The sequence below is a fragment of the Lepidochelys kempii genome, chromosome 2, assembly GCF_965140265.1.
Source record: "Lepidochelys kempii isolate rLepKem1 chromosome 2, rLepKem1.hap2, whole genome shotgun sequence".
NCBI classification, from domain to species: domain Eukaryota; kingdom Metazoa; phylum Chordata; order Testudines; family Cheloniidae; genus Lepidochelys; species Lepidochelys kempii.
Genome location: NC_133257.1, coordinates 41,898,738 through 41,926,176, shown reverse-complemented (window position 1 = coordinate 41,926,176; position 27,439 = coordinate 41,898,738). Strand labels below are relative to the sequence as shown.

The following is a 27,439-nucleotide window of genomic DNA, read 5'->3' as shown; positions in this document are numbered from 1 at the left end:
ATGGTAATGGGAGCCATATAACTACTGCATATAGATAGGGCTTTAGCTCTATTCATGTCCAGCATTTGTTATATAAAAATTGGAACTGCAGCCTCTGAAGAGAGAGCCTCCATATAGTCCTCATAAACCGGTTTGTATTTCCTACCTACCTTTGTGTACTTTCAGTGGCTGACAGTGTAGTATGTAGCTAAAGTGACAACAGAATCATTTGAAAACATGATAAACAAAATATATAATGTGAATACAACAAATTCCTGAAGATGCACGTCTTTCTGAACTGCAAGGTGTTTCCTGCCTCACCTTGCTGATGCCTAAAATTCAAGGGCTGAATTAACTGAAAGGAAATTTTAAGTTGAACATTGGGGGAGGCGAAGGGATGAGACTTTCAATGATAAGATTTATTTGATAATCGAGTAACTTCCCAAGGAAGTGATGAAAGCCCTTAAACTTTAATCTCTGCAGTTTCTGCTTGGTTGTTGAGTTGAGTTTTTATTGTTGTGAATGTGTTTTGTTAATCTTCTGATAAAACCTCTCTCATTTAGACTGAGACATGGAAGCAGAACTATGTCTTGCGGGGGACAAATGCTTGGTCTGTCGGTTTAACATTAATTCAGAATTTCACCTTGATGTTAAAGGTGCCGAGGCAGCTTAGTGTCACAGCCTGTGAGCTAGATCCTTGTCCCTCCTGGTTGGGGAAGGCCAATGGGGAAGTACAGCATCCATTGTCCGTCAACATAGTCAGGTGTCCCTACGGGGATGTGGATACGGGCCAGGTTCCAGCAGCTCTTAAAGAAGCTGTTGTGAGGCACATAACCAAGGCAGCCAAATTAGGTTTTTGATGGAAAGTCAGACCAATATAACTATGGAGTGACTACAGTTATTACACAATCTCTATGTGTATTCCATCCATCGCCCGCACAATTGCTGCTCAATGTATTTTGAGTTTTCATCATTCTTCATCTTTATTCCCAAAGGAAAGTTAATTCTCTCATAACTACTTGAAAGCTTTTTTTACGACACAGTTTGTAGGTCTTCTCTTTAGCTCTGCTCTTGTTTCTCAGTCTTTCCCCAGAGTTCTTGAGAGGGATTCTTTCCTTGTTAGAAGACTCCACTGTAACCTAATAAATATAGGTTTTGGTTGTGGCAATTCTACCTAACTTATAGTTTCTTTTTTAAAGTTTTTGTGATGCGTTCAGTATTCCATCACAGCTGCAGTAGTGACATCCGCAGAGTAAAGAGCATATGACATGCTGAAACACTGCCTGCCACTATGTGAGCGTCAAGGCTCGGTTCCCAAGCAGCAATTTCTATATTTCTTCCTCTCAAAGTCTCAAGAGCTGCCCTGAATATATAGTACTGGCAGTGAATCAGGACAACTCTGGGTGACATAAATGATTGTGTCAATATTTTCTGCAGAATTTTACAACAAAGTATTTTCTGCAGTACTCCATTTACCCTACTGAAGTCTTTTGCTTCAGTATTTCTACTACTTCCTAACTTCTTCCACAAAACTTTTAAAACTTACTTTTAACTAGAAATAATTGTGAACTTTTGTATGAGGCATTTTAAGCTTTTGGGTAGTTTTATCTCAGCAGTATATTAAAGAGCAGCTAGAGAGAGAGAAAAATAGCACCTTAACATTCATAGTTATTGTCCCTCAGTGACTTCCATGTCAAATTTATACTCTGTTTGTCAGGACAGGCAATTTTATATCAGTAGTGCTACTGTAGTTGAACCTGGCATCTGAAAATTAAGTTGTGTTATTCCTTCTTTGTCTTTGCTCTAACCATCCCCAGTAATAAAGCTTTGGAAATAGGAACTGAGCTATCAGTTTTACTGATGCATGAAAGAGAATGGGATGCTATACATCTTACTCCATATATATACTTTTTTAGAGCTGACACTAGTAGGATTTTGTTTTTTTGACAGTAACTAGGCAGCTATGACTCAAAAGCTATGTCTACACTTTGCGCTAGAGATCTAATTTCCAGATCAAGGAGACGTACCTATACCCATAGAGGGTAGCTCTGGCAGTAGGAGGGATTAGTCACCCTGAGTACAGTCCTGTCAAGATAGCAGGCATGTAGTCAGGGCAGTTAGCCACTCACCACCATAGCTACACTTCTATTTTTAGTGTGCTAGTTCAATCAGAGCTAGCTCAGGTTTGTCTCCACAAGCTGGAATTTAGCCTCCGGCCTGAAATGTAGACATACCGAAAGGTACGGTCACATATCTAGGAAGAAAGAATGTCATTCACATTTACCAAATAGACACTGTATGCTGTAATTCAGCGACACTGAAAATGACTTGGGGTCACGGTAGAAAACGAGTTAAGTGTGAGTTCCCAATGTGATGCTAGCGCTACAGGGGTAAACACAATTCTCAGACACATAAGCAAGGGAATATCAAATGGGTGTAGGGAAATGATACTACCTCTGCATATGGCATTTGTGAGACTTTTAGTAGAATAGTGTGTTCAGTTCTAGCGTCCACACTTCAAAAAGGATGCTGACAAACTGGAAAAGGTTCAGAAAAGAATTAAAAGAATGATCAGAGGTCTGGAAAACCTGCCTTTATGGTGAGAGACTTCAAAAAGTCGATATATTTAGTTTACCCAAGAGAAGGTTAAAGACAACTTGATAAAGGTGTACATGGGGAAGAGATTTCTGATAGTAGACGGTTCCTTAATCTACTTGAAAAGGCATAATGAGATCCAATGACTGGAAGCTGAAGCGATAAATTCAGATTAGAAATAAGGTGCACGTTTTTAGCAGTGAGAGCAATTAACTATTGAAACAATTTGCTTTGGGATGTGGTGAATTCTCTGTCACTTGAAGTTTTTAAATCAAGGCTGGATGCCTTCCTTTAAGATATGCTGTAGCTTAAACAGTCAGTGTGGGCTTGGTGCAGATATTACTGAGTGAGGTTCTTTGCCCTGTGTTTAGCAGATCAGACTAGATTAGCATACTTGTCCCTTCTAGCTTTAAAAGCCACGAATCTATGAACATGGATATTTGTGAGGGTGGAGAGCTGTTTCTTTTTTGTGTAAAGCCATATTTCAGTGTCCTCAGGTGTTACCTAGTTTAAAGAAAGAAATGCAGTGTCATCTCAGGTCATCCAACATTCCTCCCCATCCAGATCCGTGCATAAAGGGAACTTTCTGCGCATGGATCTTACCCTCCTGTGCAGAAGATGGTAGGGATGTCAGCCATCTTTCTGGCACAAGTTCTCTCTCAGGCATCCTGGATATTATGGATGGTGCTCCTTGGATCTGAGGTCTCTGCAGGTGAAGGGGGCAGAGTCTGGGTGGAAGGGAGGAGAGGGTAAGCAAGGCTTGGAGATACACGTTGTCCCTTGGTAACTCAGGATCCATCTGATAAGCAAGAGAGAATATATGACACTTGTACTGGGCACTTCTGAAAATCAGGCCCAAGTTTGTCTCAAGATGGACACCCAAGAACTCAGCTGCCCACAATCAGTGGCCGCTTTTTGGAAAATGTTGCTGTACACGAAAAATAGAAATACGGTAATAAAAATACATACTTTAAAATATAAGTGTATTAAAATAATACTGTATCAATCACAATAGAAAAAGGGTCACACTAATGTACATAGTTATTCTGAATTATTTTAATTTCAGATTGCAGGTAGAAATATGGACTGATATTTATCCTTAAATTTGATAGTTACATTATTCATGACTAGAGATATTATAAGGAATACACACATTATATTTATATACTTTATTGTAGGATATGATTGAGGTTTTTAATTATAAACCTTCAACATTCTGATTTTTATACGTTATTAGCTTTTCTCCTATTTTAGGAAATTTTACTTTCCATTTGTATGGAAAAGTAAAATTCTTCAGCTAATGATAGTTTATAGCTAATTCTTTATAAAAATCAAATGGCTATCCAGCTTTACTCTGAACTTGCAAATGTGTTTATGTAATAGTGCGTTGCAAAAAGTATCATACAGGAAAAAAGTGTTAATATTTAACATTATGCTTTCAGTCTTGTCAAAAGTTTATTTTAAAGGATAAGTAATTGTCACACTCAACATCCAAGCATTAAAATATTTTAACAAATAAGGTCCCTTGATATTCTTAGCTAACAGTGCACTTCAAGGTAATTAATCCAATATGTATCAGTTTTGCATATTTCTGTGTTAAATTGTGAAAACTGTAGGTACAAATATTAATATTGCTTCAATAACAGCCCATGAGAACACAGCCTGGGGGTAAAATTAAATCCCTTTTACCACAGAGCATGATATGAAATGAAGGACAAATGGAAGAGGAATGGCAATTTAAGTATACTACAAAAATCTTCATTTAAGAAAACTCAATCTGTGTTGGACCCAACTGTCCTGGCAGAATAAGTCTCTGTATTAAAATAACATTGGTTTTTGGAGGCTGTTGAGGATGGAGGTAATGGCACTCGATATCACTAACATAGGTGCTATCAGAATGTTTAAACTGATCAACAGCCAACATTTAAAAATTGTCTGAAGTTAACATTGCATATTGTGATGGGGCACTCTACTCAACGCTGGAGGGTGCCGTCTCCTGGCAGTACTGGGGATTAGCTCTGCTGGCCAACACCCCTTCCTGCAGTTACCCTCTGCCATATTCTGTCTTTTGCCATCTGTGGCTCCTCTGTCACTCCAGGAGCCACTGCCTCCTCTTCACAATTCAGCCCCCCAGCCAGGTCACTCAGCCTGTTCCTCCCTTCCAGGGTATCAACGTTTTCCAGCATGAGTTGTCTCAGGCAGTCCACTCTCCACTGCTTGGTCTATGCCAATTCCCCAGTGGCTGGTAGGGGAACCCAGTCCTGCCCTCTACTCCAGGTTCCAACTTAGAGGTCCTCTCATCAGCAGCCAAGGTCTGCACTATCCTATTCCTTGCTCCTTTCCGTTTGTCTGGGTTTGCCAGCCTAAACTCCCTCCTCCCAGGGAGTAACTGTAGACTACCCTCTGTCGTCCTAAACACACCTTCCTTCTCCCACACAGTGACTGCAGACTGCTTCCCTGAAACCCCCTTCTGTTGCCAGCTTCCTGGCTTTATATACCAGGCCCAGCTCCTCCCCCAAGCTGGACTTCATTAGCCTGTCTGGCTTTCCTCCAGGTGCAATCTATAGGGTAATTAGTCTAATTTACCCCTTCAGGACTTGTGTGGTGTGGACGCCTCATCCCACATGTGGCGTTTGGGGGGGAAAGAAATTAAGTAATAACTAATTTATTACTGCAGCAGCATTAAGTAAAAAGAAAAAAAAATATGTTGGGAGATGAGGTGACTCCAGGGATTCATCATGGGATTTAGAACCTTCCAACTGAAGGTCAGCAGTTCAAATCCCACCTGGAATGGCAGTAGATAGAAGTGATCACTATTTGATAATTCTTTAATGGCCTAGGAAAATAAGTTGTCCACATCACCCAAACCTTCACACTTGGCACTAATTGACATCTTTGGTTGGTCTGTCTGTCTAGATTCTTACCTTGATGTCTTTACCACAGTATTTAAGCAGAGATGCCCAAAACTGAATAAACACGGAGAGTGAACCATCATCTCATATCTAAAGGGGATCTTTCCAAGTCAGGGTTGCTGAAGTATGTTGATGGGATAGTGTGGGAAAACCTGTCTGTGTTACTTGCTAGTGCTGCCCCTAATATGCCTCTCGAGGCAGAGGCCTTTAGTTCCCAGGGCTGTGGATAGACACTAAAAATAATGTACATAGTTCTCTGGTGGTGTAAATCGGTGCAGCTCCCTTATCTTCAATTTACAACAGCAGGGAATTTAGATCTACATTTTTTAGCACTTTTATATTCATTCTGCATTTTCAAACATACATTTTTCTTCAAAGTATCCCTTTATGTTAAGAAATTATTATCCCACTTTTACAGAAGGGGCAATGGAGGCAGCATAGTTAACAATCTCACCCAAGGCCCCCCAGATGAGAAACACCTGGTTGCCAAGCCTGTGTTCAATCCACTAGACATTTCACAAGTACTGTAGTCATTTACAGAAATATTATATAAAGAAAACTACTGGGGAAGAAAGAATATTCACCTTTTATGGATTTCCAGCTGAAAATTTAATTATGTTGAGATCCTAAAAGTGTGGTTTAGTAAGTAGATAAAAATGTAATTGAGACTGTCTTGTATTTTTCCCTAAATAGAAAATGGCAGCATTTCATGGGCTTTCACTTTGATTTATAAAACAAAAATTCCAAATGCTTCCTAAACTTTGTTGTTTTGAACTGAATTTTAAGACACATAATTCTGCACCACAATAAAGACTACTGTAAGTAGAACTGGGAGCCTGTGATCGCTTCAGTACTGGATTACACAGTAAAAATATTCCAGAGAGACAGCTGCAATTGTACCTTAAGTGCCTGATCTCATAGGGAGGCACTTGGCACCTTCCAGAATTGGTCCCTAATTTCTGTACTACTTAACGGCTTTCTTTCACTAACAACAACATTTAGTGTGGAACTAAAAAAAATGTGGATTATTAATTCTGAAATCTATGTCCTCATTACAAAGGGGCTCCCATTTAAAATATTTTATCATATAAGATAACTTTGACACATATTGGCCTCTATTCAGTTACTCAAAACCATATATCATAGGATAACTGGACTTTTATTTAAAGTGGAATACCACTAATGGCAACTGTGAAATCTTCAGTACAAGATTGCACAGGGGCTAAGTTATTTAGTAATTGCTAAGCTTTAGTATTACTATGTAGGTCCTGATTCTACTGGAAACAGAAAATGTAAGCTTGATTCTTATGCTTCTGAAATGGCCAGTGATTTTCTGTTACTGGTCATGTCTGACTTAGAAATAGATGAAATTGGGATGCTTCCATTATTATTATTTTCATTCTAGTACTGCCCACAATGTGCTAGGCACCCTGCAAAAACAGATGTGAAGACACAGTCCCTGCTGTGAAGAGCTTACAGTGTAAGGAGAGAAGCAACATATAAAGCAGTGGTCCCTTGGCCCACGTGCTTTCTGCAGCCCTCATTGGCCTGGAGTGGTGAACCGCGGCCAGTGGGAGCCGCGATCGGCCGAACCTGCGGACACGACAGGTAAACAAACTGGCCCAGCGCTCCGGAGCTTTCCCTGAACAAGCGGTGGACCAGAGTTGAGAACCACTGATATAAAGGAACAAGGGGTGGGGGGAAGTCAATATAACTAATGTTAAAAAATAATACATATCAGTGATCCCCAATAGCCAGCAGTAACCAAGAAAGCTGATCTTAGCCAGCAGCTTTTTGAGAGGACCTTAGTAGGTTATGTGGGGGTGTGACAGGGTGCTGAGTGAGAAGCACTTAATCAGCCTCTGCCACTCCAGCCCCAATCTAGGGGAATGGATTGGAGCTGGTTGGATAGCCCCGTGTCTGCCTGGTAACAGGCAGCACGTGCCAGCCTTATTAGCCAGGGCTATAAAAGCTGAGAGGAAGCTAGGGGAAAGGGGAGCAGGGGTTGATAAAGGCTAGGCACAGAGGGAGGTGGGAGCCTTCTGGTCTGTTGCTGGCCAGGTCTGCACTTGGCACAGTTGGCTGCAAAACCTGTACATAGGTGGAAAGTGGTGGTGGGAAAACAACTGTAAATAAAGAACACTGGTGTTGCATCAAGCTGAAGCATTCCTGACTGATTGGAGAAGGCAACAGGGGCCAAAACCAGAGCAGCCCAGCATGCGCCTCCCTACAGGGAGAAAGCAAGGTGAGAAAAAGAGGTTGTAGTCAAAGAGGAGATGATGAGGCCTGGATGAGAACTTTAGCAACATGGATAATGAGATCGTCACTGTAATGGATATGTAAAAGATCTGCCATAGGAATTATTTTGAGGAAGTTTATGACCTGTGGTATATGGAAGGACAGACAAGATTATCACAATGGTCCCTTCTGGCCTTAGAGTCTATTAATCTATGAAAAACATGATAAGAATTTGGTTACAGCAGCGATTTGTGGAGCAAGAGAGGACAAAGTGAGATGGCTCCCAGTTAGGAAGGATGCTGGTGTTGTCAGTAGTGTCAGGGAATGGGGGAAATGGCAGGGCTTGGGAGGAAACACAAGGAGCTTCATCTGTGAAGTGTTTCAGAGTAACAGCCATGTTAGTCTGTATTCGCAAAAAGAAAAGCAGTACTTGTGGCACCTTAGAGTCTAACCAATTTATTTGAGCATAAGCTTTCGTGAGCTACAGCTCACTTCGTCGGATGTATACTGTGGAAAATACGGAAGATGTTTGTTTTTATACACAAAAATTATGAAAAAATGGGTGTTTATCATTTTCTTATCAGTTTCTTTTGGTAACTCTCAGTGGGATCAGAGGGTAATGGCTTGTAGAAAGTGGTCTTGTTCATATTCCGGCCTATTCATGATGACAACAGCACCTCCTTTGTCAGCCTTTTTGATTATGATGTCAGAGTTGTTTCTGAGGCTGTGGGTGGCATTGTGTTCTGCACGGCTGAGGTTGTGGGGCAAGTGATGCTGCTTTTCCACAATTTCAGCCCGTGCATGTCGGCGAAAGCACTCTATGTAGAAGTCCAGTCTGCTGTCTCGACCTTCAGGAGGAGTCCACCTAGAATCCTTCTTTTTGTAGTGTTGGTAGGGAGGTCTCTGTGGATTAGTATGTTGTTCAGAGGTGTGTTGGAAATATTCCTTGAGTCGGAGACATTGAAAATAGGATTCTAGGTCACCACAGAACTGTATCATGTTCGTGGGGGTGGAGGGGCAGAAGGAGAGGCCCCAAGACAGGAAATCTGCTTCTGCTGGGCTAAGAGTGTAGTTGGATAGGTTAAGAACAGCATTTGCTCAAGAAACTCCCTAAAAAAGCACAAGATCAAATCCGCACAGACACACCCCTGGAACCCTGACCTGGGATATTCTATCTACTACCCAAGATCCATAAACCTGGAAATTCTGGGCGCCCCATCATCTCAGGCATTGGCACCCTGACAGCAGGATTGTCTGGCTATGTAGACTCCCTCCTCAGGCCCTACGCTACCAGCACTCCCAGCTACCTTCGAGACACCACTGACTTCCTGAGGAAACTACAATCCATCGGTGATCTTCCTGATAACACCATCCTGGCCACTATGGATGTAGAAGCCCTCTACACCAACATTCCACACAAAGATGGACTACAAGCCGTCAGGAACAGTATCCCCCATAATGTCACGGCTAACCTGGTGGCTGAACTTTGTGACTTTGTCCTTACCCATAACTATTTCATATTTGGGGATAATGTATACCTTCAAATCAGCGGCACTGCTATGGGTACCCGGATGGCCCCACAGTATGCCAACATTTTTATGGCTGACTTAGAACAACGCTTCCTCAGCTCCCGTCCCCTCATGCCCCTACTCTACTTGCGCTATATTGATGACATCTTCATCATCTGGACCCATGGAAAAGAAGCTCTTGAGGAATTCCACCATGATTTCAACAATTTCCATCCCACCATCAACCTCAGCCTGGTCCAGTCCACACAAGAGATCCTGGACACTACAGTGCTAATAAACGATGGTCACATAAACACCACCCTATAACGGAAACTTACTGACCGCTATTCCTACCTACATGCCTCCAGCTTTCACCCTGACCACACCACACGATCCATTGTCTATAGCCAAGCTCTGCGATACAACCGCATTTGCTCCAACCCCTCAGACAGAGACAAACACCTACAAGATCTGTATCAAGCATTCTTACAACTACAGTACCCACCTGCGGAAGTGAAGAAACAGATTGACAGAGCCAGAAGAGTTCCCAGAAGTCACCTACTACAGGACAAGCCTAACAAAGAAAATAACAGAACGCCACTAGCCGTCACCTTCAGCCCCCAACTAAAACCCCTCCAACGCATTATCAAAGATCTACAACCTATCCTGAAGGATGACCCAATACTCTCACAAATCTTGGGAGACAGGCCAGTCCTTGCCTACAGACAGCCCCCCAACCTGAAGTGAATACTCACCAGCAACCACATAACAGAACCACTAACCGAGGAACCTATCCTTGCAACAAAGCCCGTTGCCAACTGTGCCCACATATCTATTCAGGGGACACCATCACAGGGCCTAATAACATCAGCCACACTATCAGAGGCTCGTTCACCTGCACATCTACCACCATGATATATGCCATCATGTGCCAGCAATGCCCCTCTGCCATGTACATTGGTCAAACTGGACAGTCTCTACGTAAAAGAATAAATGGACACAAATCAGATGTCAAGAATTATAACATTCACAAACCAGTCGGAGAACACTTCAATCTCTCTGGTCACGCGATTACAGACATGAAAGTTGCGATATTACAACAGAAAAACTTCAAATCCAGACTCCAGCGAGAGACTGCTGAATTGGAATTCATTTACAAATTGGATACAATTAACTTAGGTTACCTTGCATAATGACTTAGCCACTCCCAGTCTCTATTCAAGCCTATTTCCCCTTGTTTTTTTCTACCCCCACCCCAGACGTTCTTGTTAAACCCTGGATTTGTGCTGGAAATGGCCCACCTTGTTTATCATACACATTGTAAGGAGAGTGATCACTTCACATAAGCTATTACCAGCAGGAGAGTGGGGTGGGGGGAGAGAAAACCTTTTGTAGTGATAAACACCCATTTTTTCATGATTTGTCTGTATAAAAACAAACATCTTCTGTATTTTCCACAGTATGCATCCGATGAAGTGAGCTGTAGCTCACGAAAGCTCATGCTCAAATAAATTGGTTAGTCTCTAAGGTGCCACAAGTACTGCTTTTCTATCTGTGAAGTGTTAAGTTTAAGTTGACTGAGATATTTAAGAGCTTTATAGATGCAGGGTTGTTAGGGAGGGAGCTCAAAAATGATGAGTTAGACTAGTGAGTTGCCAGCACAAAGCTGTTGGTTCAGTTTCTCAGAACTATTTAACAGAGTTTAATAAGATACTGTATCTCATAATGTTCCAGGTCACTGATACCTGGGTCCAGCTAAGCTGCACCTGGGGAATTGCCACCACCAGCTCATGCTCCCCGATCCATTAGTTTGGTCTTTCATGTAGATTAGAACAGCAGTTCTCAATCGGGGATCCACAAGCCCTTTCGCAGGGTCTGCAGAGCCCCGCAGCTGAAACCCAGTCCACAAGCGGGACTGAAGGGGGGGAGCCTGCCAAGCTCCCCTCTCCCCCCAGCTGCAGCCAGGAGCGACGTGGGGCTGAAACTTCAAGCGTTGGAAGGGTGGGGTGCCCCCCCAAACTGCAGTGCCTTACCAAGTGGGGTAGTCCTGGGGGCAGCTCCACCCCCACCTCCTCCTCTCCCCGCACCCCTCAGGCCCCGCCCTCTGGCCAGGTCCTTGGCAGAAAGCCAGAGCCAGGCAATGTGAGGCTGCTGCTCTTCTGGCTAGTGGTGCCATGGAATGGGAAGCCGTGGCATTCCCCCATCTGCTGTTGGTGCCAAGGGTTGCAGCTGCTCCTCAGCTCCCAGCCCCCACTTTGAGTGTTCACGCAGCCAGTCAGAGCTGCCCGGGCAGCTCTGAGCCCAGCAGAGCCCTCGGGGAGTAGCCACCGGCACACAGCCCCAGACAGGTGGTGGCCTGCTGAGGTGAGTCGGGGATGGAGGTGGCGCTCCCTCCATGGACCCCACTTTGCAGAGCTGGCCAGAGCCCTGCTGACCCTTGCCCCTTGCTATCCACAAAGCATAAACAGTATGGTCAGAGGCATTGCAAGGGATGCTACCTTGTCACGGTGCCTTCTCCCTGGTTTGGAGGGACCATGTCTGTGAATGTAAGATTAGCTTATTCTCCACGGCCATTAAGTCTATTGCCTCTCTTCTTAGACTGCCTATGTGGGTGACGAGTGTGATATAAACATCTGTCCACTAGGAATTAGACTTGCGACCACACACAGTAGCCAAGCATCCATAATCAGCTAGTAGTCACCACAAACCTGGAGCAAATTCACATCAGTGACTTGTGTGACTGGAGGAGAGAAAGGTATCACATATATCCCTAGAGGAAATTTTTTTTTAGAATTTTGGGGATTAACAGAGAAATTATTGACCCAGACACTCAGGTTACTCTTAACTAGAGCTGATCAAAACAGGAATCCTGGTCACCTTTAGTTAAAACCGAAGTGGTAGTTGCGCCTTTTTGCAAATTAGTTCAGGGATAACTGTTGCCTCTACATGGGGGCATTTGCAGAGTCTCCGTGTCAAGACAGGCTGGACAACTGTCCATCTCTGGATCAGGGGCAGGGAACAGGCTCTGGCTGGAGCGGAAGTAGTCTATCACAACTACCAGGCAGCTGGGCGTATCCCCAACAAGGTAGCAACATTGAGCAGACTGGATTGAGGATGCTTTTTTTTGGAGCCTGTATATGTACCTTGGGGGGGGGGGGTCACATAGTTACACTATTGTTTGTGGATTGGCTGAACCTTTGGGACCCATGGGTAACTGCCTTAAATGACTCATCAGAACACTCCAGCTCAGAACACTCATCACACTCTGCTTGTGCTAATCCTTAAATTGGGAGCATGAGTAATATGTGGCTACTGGCATTTCTGAATGAGAGAAAGTGTCTCACTTCTGTGATATTTCCTTTATGATTAGTTGTTTACTACTAAGATGTTATTCTTCATACTATTCCCAGACAAGGCGGTATTTAAAATGGAGTTAACTGTGTAAACGTCATGCCTTTTGGAAAAATTATCTTTAAAACAGTGTTGATGTCATAGAGTTTAAGACCAGTGGGGACCACCAGACCATCTAGTCTGACCTCCTGTATATCACAGGCCACCCACACCACCCAATCTTTCTGAAACATGAGAGCTCTAGGAAATATTGAGTTAGGCAACTATAAACTTTAAACTATGTTAAGCATATGGAAATAGTGAGGTTTAAAATCCAGCATTTAATGGGAAAATGGTAATAATTTTAAGTAGAAATTCCATCTAGTCTCTGTCTTGTTATCTTTACTTAAGCTTGAAAGGATTAGATTTTTGTCAGTAAGTGTCATTAAAAATCAATTTCACCATATACCAACAGAAAAAATATATTTCTGTCGATGATAATCAAAATTTACAATTAGGCAAAGTAAGAAAAATCTGCTTCAGAACTTAGAGTTTGATCTAAGGATACTTACTTTGTATATTGTAATACATGATGTTGACCATTTGTGTTTTGATGGTGAAAGCTCAACACCTAGTGTCACTAAATAATTATTTTCTGACCCCCTCCATAATTTCCCACAGCAATGAAAATTTAAATTGATTTAAAAATTTAAAATGCTTAAACAAACAAAATATCTGTCAATATTATATTTTAAAAAATCAAATTCTGCCAACCCTATCTTTACTGCATGTCTCTTATCAGCTAACAGCTTCTAATTAGACAAATTTAGATTAATTTTCTCCCAGACCTTCCCATTTGTCACAAATGGTATCAGCTCAGTGTTTTTGAGATTCTCTTTTAATAGGGTTAAGAAGAGGTTTAGTTACAATATTTTATGGGAAAAGTATACTTTCAGGTAGCACCAGACTTCAAATCACTTCATGTTTTGTAAACTTCAACATACAAAATGAGACGCTTTGAAGGTTAGTCAGCTTCTTAGCAGTAATGGTTTTTGATTCTTGTGCAACCAAGTGTGTCATTTCTGTTTCACGAACAGAAATGTCATTTAATCAGGAGCCTGGAAGCTGAGATTTATTACACTGGATATTAAATAGAATAGACAGGGTTTTTTTATTTTAAGCATTTTTTTCTTTCTGAACATCACCGTATCTGTAGGACTGCAAATTGGTTAAGACAGCTAGGCTGATTGTTTGAAAGCCATTCTGAATGCTTGTGAAATTTAATAAAAGGGGCTATAGGGTGAAGTCATATTATTTGGAGACCAAAGCAGAAAACTGAATTTGAAGGAAAATTTGTTTTAGATACAAATAAAATCAATTAAATTTTAATGTTCTCGATTTACAGTTAGGGCATGTCTTCATTAGACTTTTTTACTTGAGTAAACTGCTAATTAATTCAAGCTAGTTAACACCTTGTAAATCATAGTGTGGACACTCACCAAACATTTGTTCCAGAGGACAAACATTTGTGATTTACCCTAGGCTGACCCCCAGGGTAAATCACAAATGTTTGAAGCCTGTAACAAACAAGTGAAGAATATCCAGGGTGGCCTTTATAAAAGAGTTATTTACCTTGAGTTAATTGGCAATTGATTAACTCAAGGTTAAAAAACAAAACTAAAAACTAAACAGCCACCCTTTATGGGCTGAATTTATCCACTGAAGTCAATGGAATTACATTGTGGATGAATAAACCAGGTTTTAAATATGTCTAGACAAGGTCTTTCTCTAGTAGTAGCTTATTACATTACTCTGCACAAGGTAAGGCAATGGAGAAATGAGCTCATGTATGTTTTGACAAGTATGTTGTGTTATGATGATCTAGTGATATATGTAATGCTGTCCACTAGCAACATATTGTTATCAGCTGCATGAAACCTTGCTATGGGTTGAATTAAAAACTTGTTCAAACTGATGTGTGAATGAGTCCTCCATTTAAGATAGTTGTAAGAGACCATTAAAGGGGCACACCTAAACAAATGCTAATTGAGTCTGCCCAGAAACTAGCACCATGCTGGGAGAGGGAAGGGTTCGACTGGGTATTGTTATTAGGTGTGTGTGTGGAAGGATGGGGATGGGGGATTGGAAAAACACATAAAAAGCTCAGAAAAGAACAGAGAGAGAAGGGGAGGCAAGAAAGGGTTAGACAAAGCCCTGGCTGAGATGATTTAGTTGGGGCTGGTTCCGCTTTGAGCAGGGGGTTGGACTAGATGACATCCTGAGGTATCTTCCAATCCTAATCTTCTATGATTTTATGAAAGCCAAGCAGCAGCAAACACAGTGTGACCCTGGAAAAAGTTAGAAAATGAGAATGAGGTTTTGGGCCTTCTGTTGGCAAAAGAGGCTTGGGGACTATAAGCTAAGAAACTACTCCTCTTAAGTTCTTGATTCCCTCTGTGTTCAGGGACACTGGACTCTGTACATTCTTTGTAAATAAAACTGCATCAAAGAAATACCTGACTACCACAAATTTCTATTCTCAACTGGAATATCCCCAAGGCCCCGAAATGTGACCAGCCACTTGGGTCAAAAAGGGACAACAATACTAGTCATAAAATTCCTCTTACACCTTAAGATGTTTAAAATTAAATTAATCTTCTCCAAACTTTGCTAAGAACTACTGATAGTAATGGTGTAGAATGCTGCATGCTTTCAAAAGCAAATATGCTGTCTGTTTGAATGGTCACAATCATTATGCAGCATTTCCTGAAACAGTCTGCTAATAGCGGATGTTTTTTCTTTCATCCACCAATGTCTCTTCTGTTCTTGGAACAGTTAGATTGGTTTCATGAAAGGAAGAACATGCCTGACAAATTCACTTCAAGTCTTTCAAGCACATTATCAGGCTGGAGAAGGATGAAAGAAAAGACCTAATTTATCTGGATTTCAGGAAGGCCTTTGATGGAATAGACAGCTGACTGATTTACAAAATGTCATTGCGTTATACACATAAGGAACTATTGTAATAGAGTTAAAAACTGGTCTGGAGATGAGGAATGTAGGGTATTGTGACAGGAAGTTGTTTTGTATGGATTGAGGAGGGTTGCCGCAATGGGGTAGACCACCTTTAGTTTTGTTTTTTTGGGCAGGGTAAAAGGCTATGCACAAAAAAGCATAAAAAGACAACAGTGTAAACTAACCCAAAATAAGCAGAGGCCATATTTTATGTTACAGCCAATAGATTAGGAAATAATTTGAGAGAGAGATGATCATGGATACTACTGTCTATATACTATATTTCAATACAGTACTCCAGCGTTTCCCATATTTAAAGCTACTAATATTATAAATGATATATTCTAAAGAGTGTCTGAGAGCAGTGTCACATTTGTACTCCATGTATATGAAGATGTTGTACTAATTAGAGGACTTTGTTGACTCTGGTGGGCCTAAATGTATCAGTTTTTTGTTGGTAATGCATATAACGTTCTGTCCCTGCTCTTTTGGTATTTCTCATAAACTTGTAGATTACTAAAACAAAGAGAATCCTTGGAGTTTTATAAATTGCAGAAACGTGCCTGCTCACGGTGGCCATACTGGCAGAGTGGACAAATTACCCAGGACACAAGACACTCTTTTTCTTCTCTGTTTGTACAACACCTAGCAAAATGGGATCCTGGTCCATTAATAGGACTCCTAGGCACTACGGCACAAATAAATAATGACACACACACTTTATGCATGTATGTTCTTAAACACACAGACACAATTTGTAAGTGGGTTCCTCCATCTGAGGAAGTGGCAAAGAGTCCATCTGAGGAGTTGTTTTAACAATATTTAAGTCCTAGCTATGAAATACAGTAGTATCATGTTTGGTTTGATTTGTGGAAGGGGGAAGGACTTCTGAAATGGGGGTAAAGAAATTTTTAAGTACTTTTTTGAATTGAATCTAGTGATCTGAATTTTCTCAAGCTGCCTTCAAAAATTGAACCTGCATATTTTGCATACAAAAAAACTGCATTTGGTGTGCCAATATGGAAGTTACTTCGCAAATTTTCTGATTTCTTGTGGAAGATTCCTGTGGGGAAAAATATGGTAATATAATTAAAGACCTTATTTTAATGTGTATACGACAAGGGGACCAACAATTAAGGTTGCACAAGCAATTCTGGTACTTCCTAAGTTATGAGTGATTGAATTTGCAACTATCACATTCTTCTATTGTAGCTTTTGGTATCTAATTTCTTAGTTTTTTTTTAAAAATCAAACTGAAAAAACTACAGATTTCATCCATTGACTCCAAGATGATACATCAGCATGATTAGAACCTTTTAGATTCACAGCACAGACCTCTGCCTCTTAAGATATGAGAGTCACTGACAGCAGTAGTTGAGTGAGTATATTGATCAGCCACTAAAGGGGGATGAGATATAGTTATGAAACCTGCTGGCACAGTCTATTTGCTGACAGCAGAGGCATGCAGAGACTTGGGACTCCTGAGTTCTATTCCAGGTTCTGAGAGGAGTAACCTCTAATGGTTACAGACCAATGTTCCCTCTAATTTTTTCCATCCATGTGCAGAATGAATTTTATTATGTGCACCAATATCAAGGTAATGTATGGATGTGTGCCACCAGTAGAAACAAAAAACCTAGATATAATAGAAATATTTATTTTTAAAAATTTGTCATAGGGATAATTACTCCAGCCAGGACAAGTTAGGCATTTTAGAACTTAAAACTCAAAGAATTAAATTTAAGCATAAGAGAGAAATAAAAATTATGAAATGCATAGACCAGTCATAAAACTAAAATAACACTCTTTGAAAGAATAAAATTACAGAGAATATATGTGCATTGCAGGAAGTATCAAGAAGTAACAACAACAACAACATGCAAGTGTGAGAGAGAGACAGTGTGTTGTGTGTGAGAGGGAGAGAGACAATGTGGTGTGTGAGAGAAAGAGATGTGTTGTCCCTTTAAGTATGCTGCCCTTTTAAGTAGTTTGGAACTCACCAGTTTGAAGCCTGCTTGTTCAGACAAGCAGCAACCGCCAGCAAGCTTCCTCCATCCCACTCCTGAGCCCTGTCATGTCCCCCTCCCCTGCTGTGCAGAGATAGGGTAAAAGGGCAAAGGAGTTGGGGAGAAGGGTACCCTGACGTCAGCATTCCCCTCCCACTCTGCTCTGCACAGCAAGCAGGAGGCTCCCGGGAGCAGCTGGCCAGGATCTCCAGGATCGGCAGGCAGCGATCAATCCAGCAGGGGTCAATTTATCGCGTCTAGTTTAGACACGATAAATCGACCTCCGAGTACTCTCCCATCGACTCCTTTACTCCACCGCCGTGAGAGACACAGGCGGAGTTGACGGGGGAGTGGCAGCCGTTGATTCACTGCAGTGAAGACACCACAGTAAATCGATCTAAGAACTTCTACTTCAGCTATGTTATTTACGTAGCTGATGTTGTGTAACTTAGATTGATTTCCCTCCCCCCAGTGTAGACCAGGGCTCAGTTACCGACCTGTCTGCCCATGGCCTTCCTGCCCCACTTCCACCTTTGGCTCCTCATCCCAGCCACCCATACATGCTCTCTCCTCATCTAGTCAACCCACTGCATTTCAGTCAGGGTGCCATGCCAGCCATCGCAAGGAAAGTCCTGCAGCCCCATACTGAAGCATGCTCAGTGCAGACAGAATGTTTGGAGAATTTAGCTTTCCAACTCTAACAAGTCTCTACTGAACATGTGTCAACTGAAGTTTTCATGGGGGCAGCAAAAGGCACATCCCTGATATCAGGCCACTCTCCCTCCCCTGCCTAATTTCAAGCCTCTGTTCCAAAGCACGGAGGCTCTAGAGCATTTTAACGAAACTGTAAGAATATTTCAATATGGGCAAAACAATACATTTCCCCCTCGACTCATTCTCAGAAACTGCTGAGCACTTTTAGCTGAAATTAAAAAAAAAAAAAAAAAGGCAGCCTGAAACAGACACAAGGCATGGAAAAACTTCACGCCAAGTGATTGAGCAACCTTAACTTTAGGCATAGTTACCCACATTGCCTAAACTAATGACTCCAGGTAACAGCAGAGTCCCTTCTACCACAACTATTAGAGACACCTTGCTCAAAAAGGAAAGATTTGAGACAAGATGGTAATTGGGAAGAGTATCAGTGTCAAGAGAGGGTTTCTTGAGAGGAGTCTGAAAGTGGCACACATAATGGAAGCTTTTACCTTATCTTCCTACTGGAGATGTTGACATTTTGCTTACAAACAATTTTTGCATAATGACTGGAGTAGGTCTGAGCAAATATGGCATGGAGAATTGTTTTGTAGTGTCATAAGGCACTCAGACGTGGAAAAGGAGAGTGCTCTGATGGATGTATGGCTAGATAGCGATTCTGCCTAGCTTTCATATTAAGTGCAGCCTGATTTATAGGAATTCCGTATATGACTGATAGGCATCTGGTATCAGTCAACAATGCTGGCCTGCAAGAAAATAGAATAACATTTCCTGTGTTTCATTTCTCTTTCCCTACTGCCCTTTATAAGGATTCTGTGGTAGAAAGAAAGTTCCTTCATTGTGAAACTGCAGAAAAGCCAAAGCTCAGACTGTCATGTTGCATGGAAACCTATCTAATCCTAAAAATATCTTTATAGAATTGGTGCATGTAGTCCAGTGCTATTTTACACAGATGTTTGTGGTTTCTCTATTAGTGAAACTGAATAGATTACTTATATCATTGTATCATGCTTACGTTCTATCTGCACCAGCAGACAGTTATATATGGAAATTTGGTGCAAATTTAAAAATCTTTGTATGTATGTACATATACAAAGTATGTAGCACATCTGTGGAGGTGACAGCTATGTGACAAATTGGAAAGGTATGTGACAAATTCATTTATCATACATTCTTGATAGCCTGAACTACCTTAGTCCACAAATGCATCCACAGACCCCTAAGCCACTTCAAATGACTGCCATATTATTTTAAAAGGGAACTCCCTGCAGCAATGTTTCCATCTGTAACCCTTACCCATATGTCTGGATGGGCATATATCAGGATGGCCGGGCATAGTGTTTTTGTGAGAGTCCTGGGGATTGTTTGGTTGGAGAAGCTCTCAGTGGAGGTTGGCTGATAGCTTGAGTTGCTATACATTTTTTGTAACTTATGTCAAAAGTGCCTAAAGCTTTGGTCACCTTTTACAATATATTTTACGAATCAAAATAAATGTGTGTTCATGTGTATAACCATTGAACAGTGCAGAGAGAATTCCTAGAGGGACTCTCCATAACCGTGGTTACTGTAGAAGTAGTTGGTTAAAAGTCAGTTGTATACTGTAAAATTTCTTAGAAGTACACTGATTGCATTTACTTAATTATTCTTGGCATTAGTATAAGTAAAAGTTCATCCATAAAATACTCTGACTTTCTCAATTCACTTGAACCTTAGCCTGTTTTGGCATAATGTTCTGAAGCTGGGAGAGATGCTTTGTGATTAGATTCTGTAATCCAAAAGGGATTATACCATTGTCTCATTCAAAGTTTCCTGCTGTTGCAATATATGTTATTTCAGAGGAATGAGAAGTAATTCCCTATCAGACTCTTGTGTAGAGATTGTTGCCAGGGAACATCATCCTGTGTTAGTGAGGCATTCTTTCACTGCTGAAGTTAAGGCATTACATCTATTACGTCAGTTTTCAATATGTTTTTAAACTTTAAACTCAATTCACTTCAGCCAGAAGTTATATTTCCCAGGAGTGAATATTTATCTTTCCAAAACCAATTGTTGGTTAAAATGCTATGGCCATGTTAAAGTTGTGGCACAGACAATTTTTGACATTCTAGAAAGTTAACATCTCCTTCAGAGCTCTTACATCTCTTCTCTAAAATCTTCTTAGTTTGCAGATCACTGATCCAGTGGACAGTAATGAACCTATGCCAATCTAGCTGCAGTATTAGTTCATGAAGTCTGCATACCAGAGACCCTTGACACTTTTTTTGATGGTCATTGTCACCACATGTACTGCATACCCTATCTCTAAATATGTTGGTGGATACCTTTTTCAGTTGAAATGTTTGAAAGCAATTGTCTCCTGCTCAAAGCTGTTACTCAGGCTTTGTGTAGGGTAGATTTCATCTGCAGTGTGTAGCCAACCTAAGATATTCACAGCTATAGTATATTAGAATTAAATACTTTAGTTATAAGGATCAGAAAGAACTGGATAATATTGACAAATATTTACTTATAATAATTTAAGGGTCTTCCTAAATCTCTAAACTCATATGTTATTTATTTTAAAATTTCCATTTGACTAGTGTAATTATGAAACTACATGGTGCTGGAGGTTGGCACAGTGATGGGGGTAGATGGGTGGTGGTGTTTTATATTGTGGTAGCATGCAGGGAGGGGCTCCAATCATAGACCATGGCCTCACTGTGCTTGGCATTGCACAAAAGTGTTATAAAATCACTGTGTCTGCCTGGGGGACCCTACAATCTAAGTACATATTTACTAGTTACACATCCTAAAATAAGGTTAATCATGGTTTTCATGCTTAAGAGTTTAAATTGATCACTAAAGATTACTAGGCATGCAGTGAGGGGCTAAACCTTTCACTTAGCATTAGTTATTAGTCACTAGCAGATATAGGACACCAGACTTGATTAAACCAATGGTCTGAGCCAGTATGGCAAGTACTGTGGTCCTCGATTTATGCGTGTCTTAAACTAAAAAGCAGAACTCTGAAAATCTTTAGACAACATGGGGCATATCTACCCCATGAATGCTTGTACCACAATAGGTAGAAGCACCTTGTATGACTTATCTAGTTTGATATTTTCATATAACTGTCCTTTTCTGATTGCATTTTTAGGTTGTAGTGGTCAGCGGACATCTGGACAGCTGGGATGTTGGGCAGGGAGCCATGGATGACGGTGGTGGAGCATTTATATCATGGGAAGCATTATCTCTTATTAAGGATCTTGGTAAATATTTATTTAAAGAAATGTTCTAATGTGTAAGGTTCTAAGACTCTCAGTGTAATTTTTTTAAACTGAAGATAGTCATCAGCTCTACCATTCTGAGCACAAATAGTCACCATCCAGAAAAATATTCCTAAAGATTTCCCTCTTATGCCACCTTCTTCAGAAGACTGAACAAATTAGTCACCTTCCCAAAATAAAAAAGAGTGCATAAAGAGTGCTTTGAATATTCATAGCCATCACCAAAATATAATGAAAGTTTGTAAATAAATGTATGTTAGAATAAGGACACTCTGTGATATGTATATTGTTGGCTTGACAGCTCAAATAATTAGAATACAATTTTCTAACTGTGTATGCACCATTTAAGTGGGGGGACAGATCCATTCTGAACAGTAAAACCTACAGTCCCACTGCTGGTAAAGTGAAGGAACAACATTCATGGGGTCTGGCTGTGATTGTCCTGGACACTAAGCTTTGGGAAAGATAGTAAAAAAATGAATGAACTATTGACAGTACCCCAGAGAGAAACTCTATAGTGCTTTACAGTGTTGTTGTAGCTGTGTCAGTCCCGGGATATTAGAGAGACAAGGTGAGTGAGGTAATACCTTTTATGGGAACAACTTCTGATGGTCAGAAAGACAAGCTTTTGAGCTACATGGAGCTCTTCCTCAGGTCTGGGAAAGATACTTAGGCACTACAAAGTTTTGTTGACAAAAAAGTCAGCTTTCATCGACAAAACAGTGGAGCTGTACACACTGCAATGTTCCTTCTGCCAACAAAATTCTCCTGCTTTGCTGACAAAATAAAATGATAGGCATAGAGCTTTTTGCGGCAAAGTTGTACCAACAAAGTGTCCGTGTAGACACTCTGCTTGGGGATGTCGCTATAATTGGCCTCCAGGAGGTGGTCCCACAATGCCCATCCTGACCACTCTGGTCAACAGTTTGAACTTGGCTGCCCCACAGTCAGGTATGCAGGCATCAGCGCCCCTGCTCCCGTACCCCACTTAAAGGCCCAGGAATTTTTGAAATTCCACTTCCTGTTTGCTCAGTGTGGACAGCTCACATTGCATCTTCCCTGCTAACCATGGTGGCTCCACACAGCAAGTGCTCTCCCACTTGGAGCACACCTGAGTTGTTGGATCTGCTGGCACTGTGGAGAGAGGAGGCTGTGCAATCCCAGCTCTTCTCCAGCCGTAGGAACTTCAATACCTACAGTCAGCTTTCTCTTGCTTGTTGGATACGGGCTAGGAATGGGACACGCATCAGTGCCATGCAAACATATTGGAGCTACCCACAGTGCACTGCTCTCTGTCAGTGCTAGAGTACCAACTGTGGACATGCTCCACCAACAAAAGGAGCATTGTGTGAACATGCACAGGTGTTGTAATTATACCAGTTTTTGATTGTCTGCTTAACTTGCCTTGACAAAACTCTGTAGTGTAGGCAAAGCCTTAGTATCAGCTAAATGCACTATCAAACAGATAGTTTAACATAAGTAGTTTGAACATATTCTAAGGGACCATTCAGGGTGAAGTGTTAACACCTCTGTAGTCATAGGACAAAGAGGGGAGTGAGTGGTTACAGATTGTTGTAATAAGCCATAAATGCAGTCTCTTTATTAAGACCATGATTTGATGCTATCATGGGTATGTTCCAGAGAGAGTTTAATGGACAAGTGGTGGTGGTTAAAATTTTGGTGGAAATCTATGAGGGAGTTGGTCATCTGTCCAGAGGATGAAAATATCATCGACATATCTCAGGTATATCGTTAGTTTTGTGGTGCATTTTTCCAGAAATCCTTCTACAAGGTGGCCCACGAAGCGCCTGGCATATTGGGGAGCCATCCTAGTACAAAAGTGTTTGTTGTTGAATGTAAAATTGTTGAGAGTGAGGATAAAATGGATGAGTTTGGTGATGTGTTTGGGGTGGATTTCTGAGGCTTGTCCATTGTCTTTTAAATATTTGAGGCAGGCAGCGATGCTGTAATTGTGAGGAATGTTGGTGCATAGAGAAGTGACATCCATGGTGGCAAGGATAGGATGGTGTTCTGAGGGAGGTTGTTTATGTTGCAGAATTTGTGGAGGAAGTTGGTTGTGTCCTGGAAGAAGCTAGCCCTTTGTGTGATGACTGGTTGAGGGTGTGTGGTGGGGGTGCTTTACTCATTGCTAGGATGGAGCCTCCTCTTAGCTGTCCTGGGGATTAGCGACGCCCCTTCCTGCGGTTGCACCCCATCTCTCTGCCTCTCTCTCTGTCTGCAGCCCCTCTTTCGCTCCAGGAGCTGCTGCTGCCTCTTCGTGACTTGGCCCTCTGGCCAGGTCACTCAGAGGTTTCCCCTTCTGGGGTATAACAGTCTCTTAAGAACAGATTCAGGCAGTTTTCCTCTGGTGCGGGAACTCAGACCCATCCTCTACTCTGAGTTCCAGCTCAGAGTCCCTCTAATCAGCAGCCAAGGTCTATTCGCTCCTGGACCTTGCCACTTTCCCTGAGCCTTGCCTACATGTCTGGCTTCCTCCCCACTCTGGGTTTACCAGCCTTCCAACTCCTTCCTTCCAGGGAGTAACTGTAGGCTACCTGCTTCTGTGTAAGGGACCGGGGTGTAGGTGGTCAGGCCTAGCAGTAACAGCTGGGCGGAGGTCTGCCCCCCAGGGATGGGAGTTTTGGGGCAGGAGTTGGAGGAATTGCAAGGCCAGGTCCCATAAACAAGAGTCAGGGTCAGAGTCAGGATGGGGTCGGAGATCAGAGGCAGTACCATCTTAGAATCGATAGGGAGGAATCAAGGTCAGAGTCAGGCTGAAGTCGGAGAGTGGATATCAGAGACAGTACGGGGCTAGAATTGGAGGCAGGAGTCTGGATTGAAGTCAGGCTGAAGGGAGAGACTGGAGACCAGGCAAAGTCTGGCATTGCAGCAAGCCAAGGTCTGTATGGCTGCCCACACAACTTCCTGGAGTAACCCCTGTGGTTAAGTAGGGACACTTGACCAGTCAGAGGGCCGCAGGGTACTGACACTCTGGGTCTTGTGGGTGGTACTTCCTGCAGTGCCTACTTTCCACAGTGCTCCCTGGCTGTCCTTCTGCATGGCCTTCCAGTGGCACTGCATGAATATCAGACATCCCAGGCTCTGCAGATCTGGGTTGTAGTTCCTGGGTTCTTACACTCTGTAGCTTCCAAACACACACTCCTTTCCCCCAGGGAGTGACTGGAGCCTACTTCTCTGCTACCTCCATCTGTTATCAGCTCCCAGACTTTATCAAAGCCCCACCTGTTCCCTCACAGGTGGGCTTCTTTGTAATCAAGGCTCTCTACTCAGCCTCAGTCTTCCTCATTTGCTGCCTAATTGGGTGATTGGGCCCACCTGGCCTAATTTAGCCCTCTCAGGACTAGTGTGGGGAGTATATCCCATCACAGAATGGTTTCTATGAGTCCTAGTATTCCTTCAGTAAGAGTGCTGTGGCCCGATACAATGGGTCGCTTGGGTTCCCTTGTCTGTGTATCTTGGGAAGCATGTAGAAGGTCAGTGGGGTGGGTTTGTGGGGGATGAGGTAGTAGAATTTCTCCTGGAATTGTTTGGGGAAGGATTTGGTGATATCCTTAAATTCCTTGGTAAATTGTGGTGTGGGGTCTTCTTTGAGTTCTTTATAGTAGGTGGTGTGGGAGACTTATTGGTTGGCTGCATTCACGCAGTCATCATGGTTGAGGACTACAATGGTGCCCCCTTTGTTTGCTGGTTTGATCGCTGTCTGGTGGTTAGATTTCAGGGATTGTAGAGCTGTCCTCTTGGAGGTGGTTTTATTTTTTCAGCAGGAGAGAGCTCAACAAAGAGCAGCCACACTGTATATCTCACAGCGACAAGGCGTTAGCAGCACAGCTGTGCCACTGTAAGCTGTGCCATGTAGACATAGCCTGACTCTTAAGCATTCTTCCCAAACCTGAGGCAGAGCTCTGTGTAGCCTGAAAGTTTGTCTCTATCAGCAGCAGAAATTGGGCCAATAAAAGATATTATCTCACCCACCTTGTAACCGTATAGTGCTGTCATTTGTAAAAGATGGTGTTTCTGTGCTTTGAAAACTGTGACATTCCGCTACAACAGAAGTTCTGAGTGCAAAGAAAAGGAAATTATGAAAGTAGCTCTGCCCATGGGTACTCATCTGAAAAAGTGACTCCAAAATGGTGTCTGTAGTTCCACCATTCAAGATACTTGAAAATAAAACAATACAAAATCCCCTTTGCTGAAATGCCCTTACACTACTTCAATCAGGTTCAGTCTCAGAACTGTTGGAAATGTGTTTGTTGTCAGATTCAGAAAGTGCTGTTTAGTTTTATGTATGTAACCCTTCTGCCTGTCAGAGTTGGCAGCAACAAGGGCCGGGTTCAATATCTAGGGGATCCATTCCAATAACACAATGCAAACCGGCTCGAGCCCCCACCCAGTGACCTGGGACAAATATATACCACCCCCGCTGGGCGCCTCCAAGAGGCAATACTTCCCCTCTCGCAAGCACAGAGTCTGAGTGTAGCAAAAAGCCTTTTAATAACAGAGAGAAACAAAGTGGCATTATGTTGGGGAAACACCACCAACAGGATTCATAACACAACCCATGAGCAAAAAAACCCACCCCAAGCAAATTGGGGCATGCCCCTTTCTCTTTGGTTCTTGAGTCCAGCAACCCAAAATCACCCAAAGTCCCAAAAGTCCAATGACCCAAAAGTCTCTGTCCCTGGTCAGGGCAGCCCCAGAGTTCAAAAGTTTATCTGCGGAACTTTACCTCCCAACCTGGGTGGAGATGGGACGGGGGTAAGAGGCACCTTACATGATCTGAAGCTGACCGCCCCACAGCTCCATAGGCCTTCACTTCGCTCCACCAGCCGCCCCACGAACTCCTTCGCTCAGCTCCGCTCCACGGCCCACAAGCAGCTCCCACCGTCCCACGAACTGCTCCACCAGCCGGTCCACAAACTGCTCCGCGTCCCACCAGCAGCTCCCGCCGTCCTACAAACTGCTCCACCAGCCTGTCCACAAGGCACACCAGCCATCCCGCAAACTGCTCCACAATATATCTTCAGGCTCCCCCACTACTTAACACAACACTCAGTGATTTCTGCTCTTAGTCAGTTCAGCTCTTTGGTAAATTCAGCTTGTAGTAAGGGAGCCTCAGTGCTGGTGCACCATTAGCCCAAAGTGAGCTCAGCAGCCTGTAACTAGACTCCTAATGGAATCAAAATTAGCTCTGATATTCCACAGTGGAGAGAGGAGGAAGTGCAATTAGCATGTAAGGCCCTCACCAAGGGGCCCATGCCACCAAGTATTAATACTTGTCCCCAGCTTCTCTCAATTCACAGAATTTTAAAACCCATGACCCTTGCCTAGCGAGTGCTACTTAGTTGATGGTGAGTCCCTCCATCATAACAAAAGGCCAAGTACAGTTCCAAGCACAGTTCCCATAATCAGGGTAATAACAATTTATTCTTCCTGCCCCAATAACAAAGACACTGGGGATCCCACAGCAGCCAAAGTGACCATTTGGGCAGCTATGGCCTCATTCTAGGCGGAGTGGGTGTGCCTATGCAAATGAGATCGGCCCCTGAAGTTCTTTTCCACAACTTGCCACACCTCACCACCAGATGTCAGGTTGGAGCTCATCCTGACACTGCTTACGTCCTCCCCCCAGCCGAGAATTTGTCGTCCCGACAAATCACACTCCCTTTATACCAATTCATTGGTTTCCTCCAAAGGGCCTCAGGAAGCCCACTTTAGCTTCCACAAGCCTGTGTGCTAAATGTATTGGCTCCTCACTAGTCACCCCAGGTGCATCATAAGTTAACCGTTTCACTGGTCTTATCACCCTGTCTCGTCCATTGAGAATCTTTGTTGCTGAGGTAGGGGGAACATCCTCT

The 27,439-nt window shown here is 42.5% G+C and overlaps 1 protein-coding gene across 5 annotated transcripts in view; it reads left to right on the top strand.

Annotated features, from left to right (window-relative positions):
* Positions 1 to 27,439, top strand: part of CPQ (carboxypeptidase Q) — a 262,566-nt gene that overhangs the window by 145,883 nt on the left and 89,244 nt on the right. For all 5 annotated transcript variants that reach the window (XM_073330508.1, XM_073330507.1, XM_073330509.1 and 2 more), the window contains exon 5: positions 21,434 to 21,545. In XM_073330508.1, coding sequence (XP_073186609.1) covers positions 21,434 to 21,545 — 112 coding nt within the window. The remainder of the gene's footprint in view (positions 1 to 21,433; positions 21,546 to 27,439) is intronic.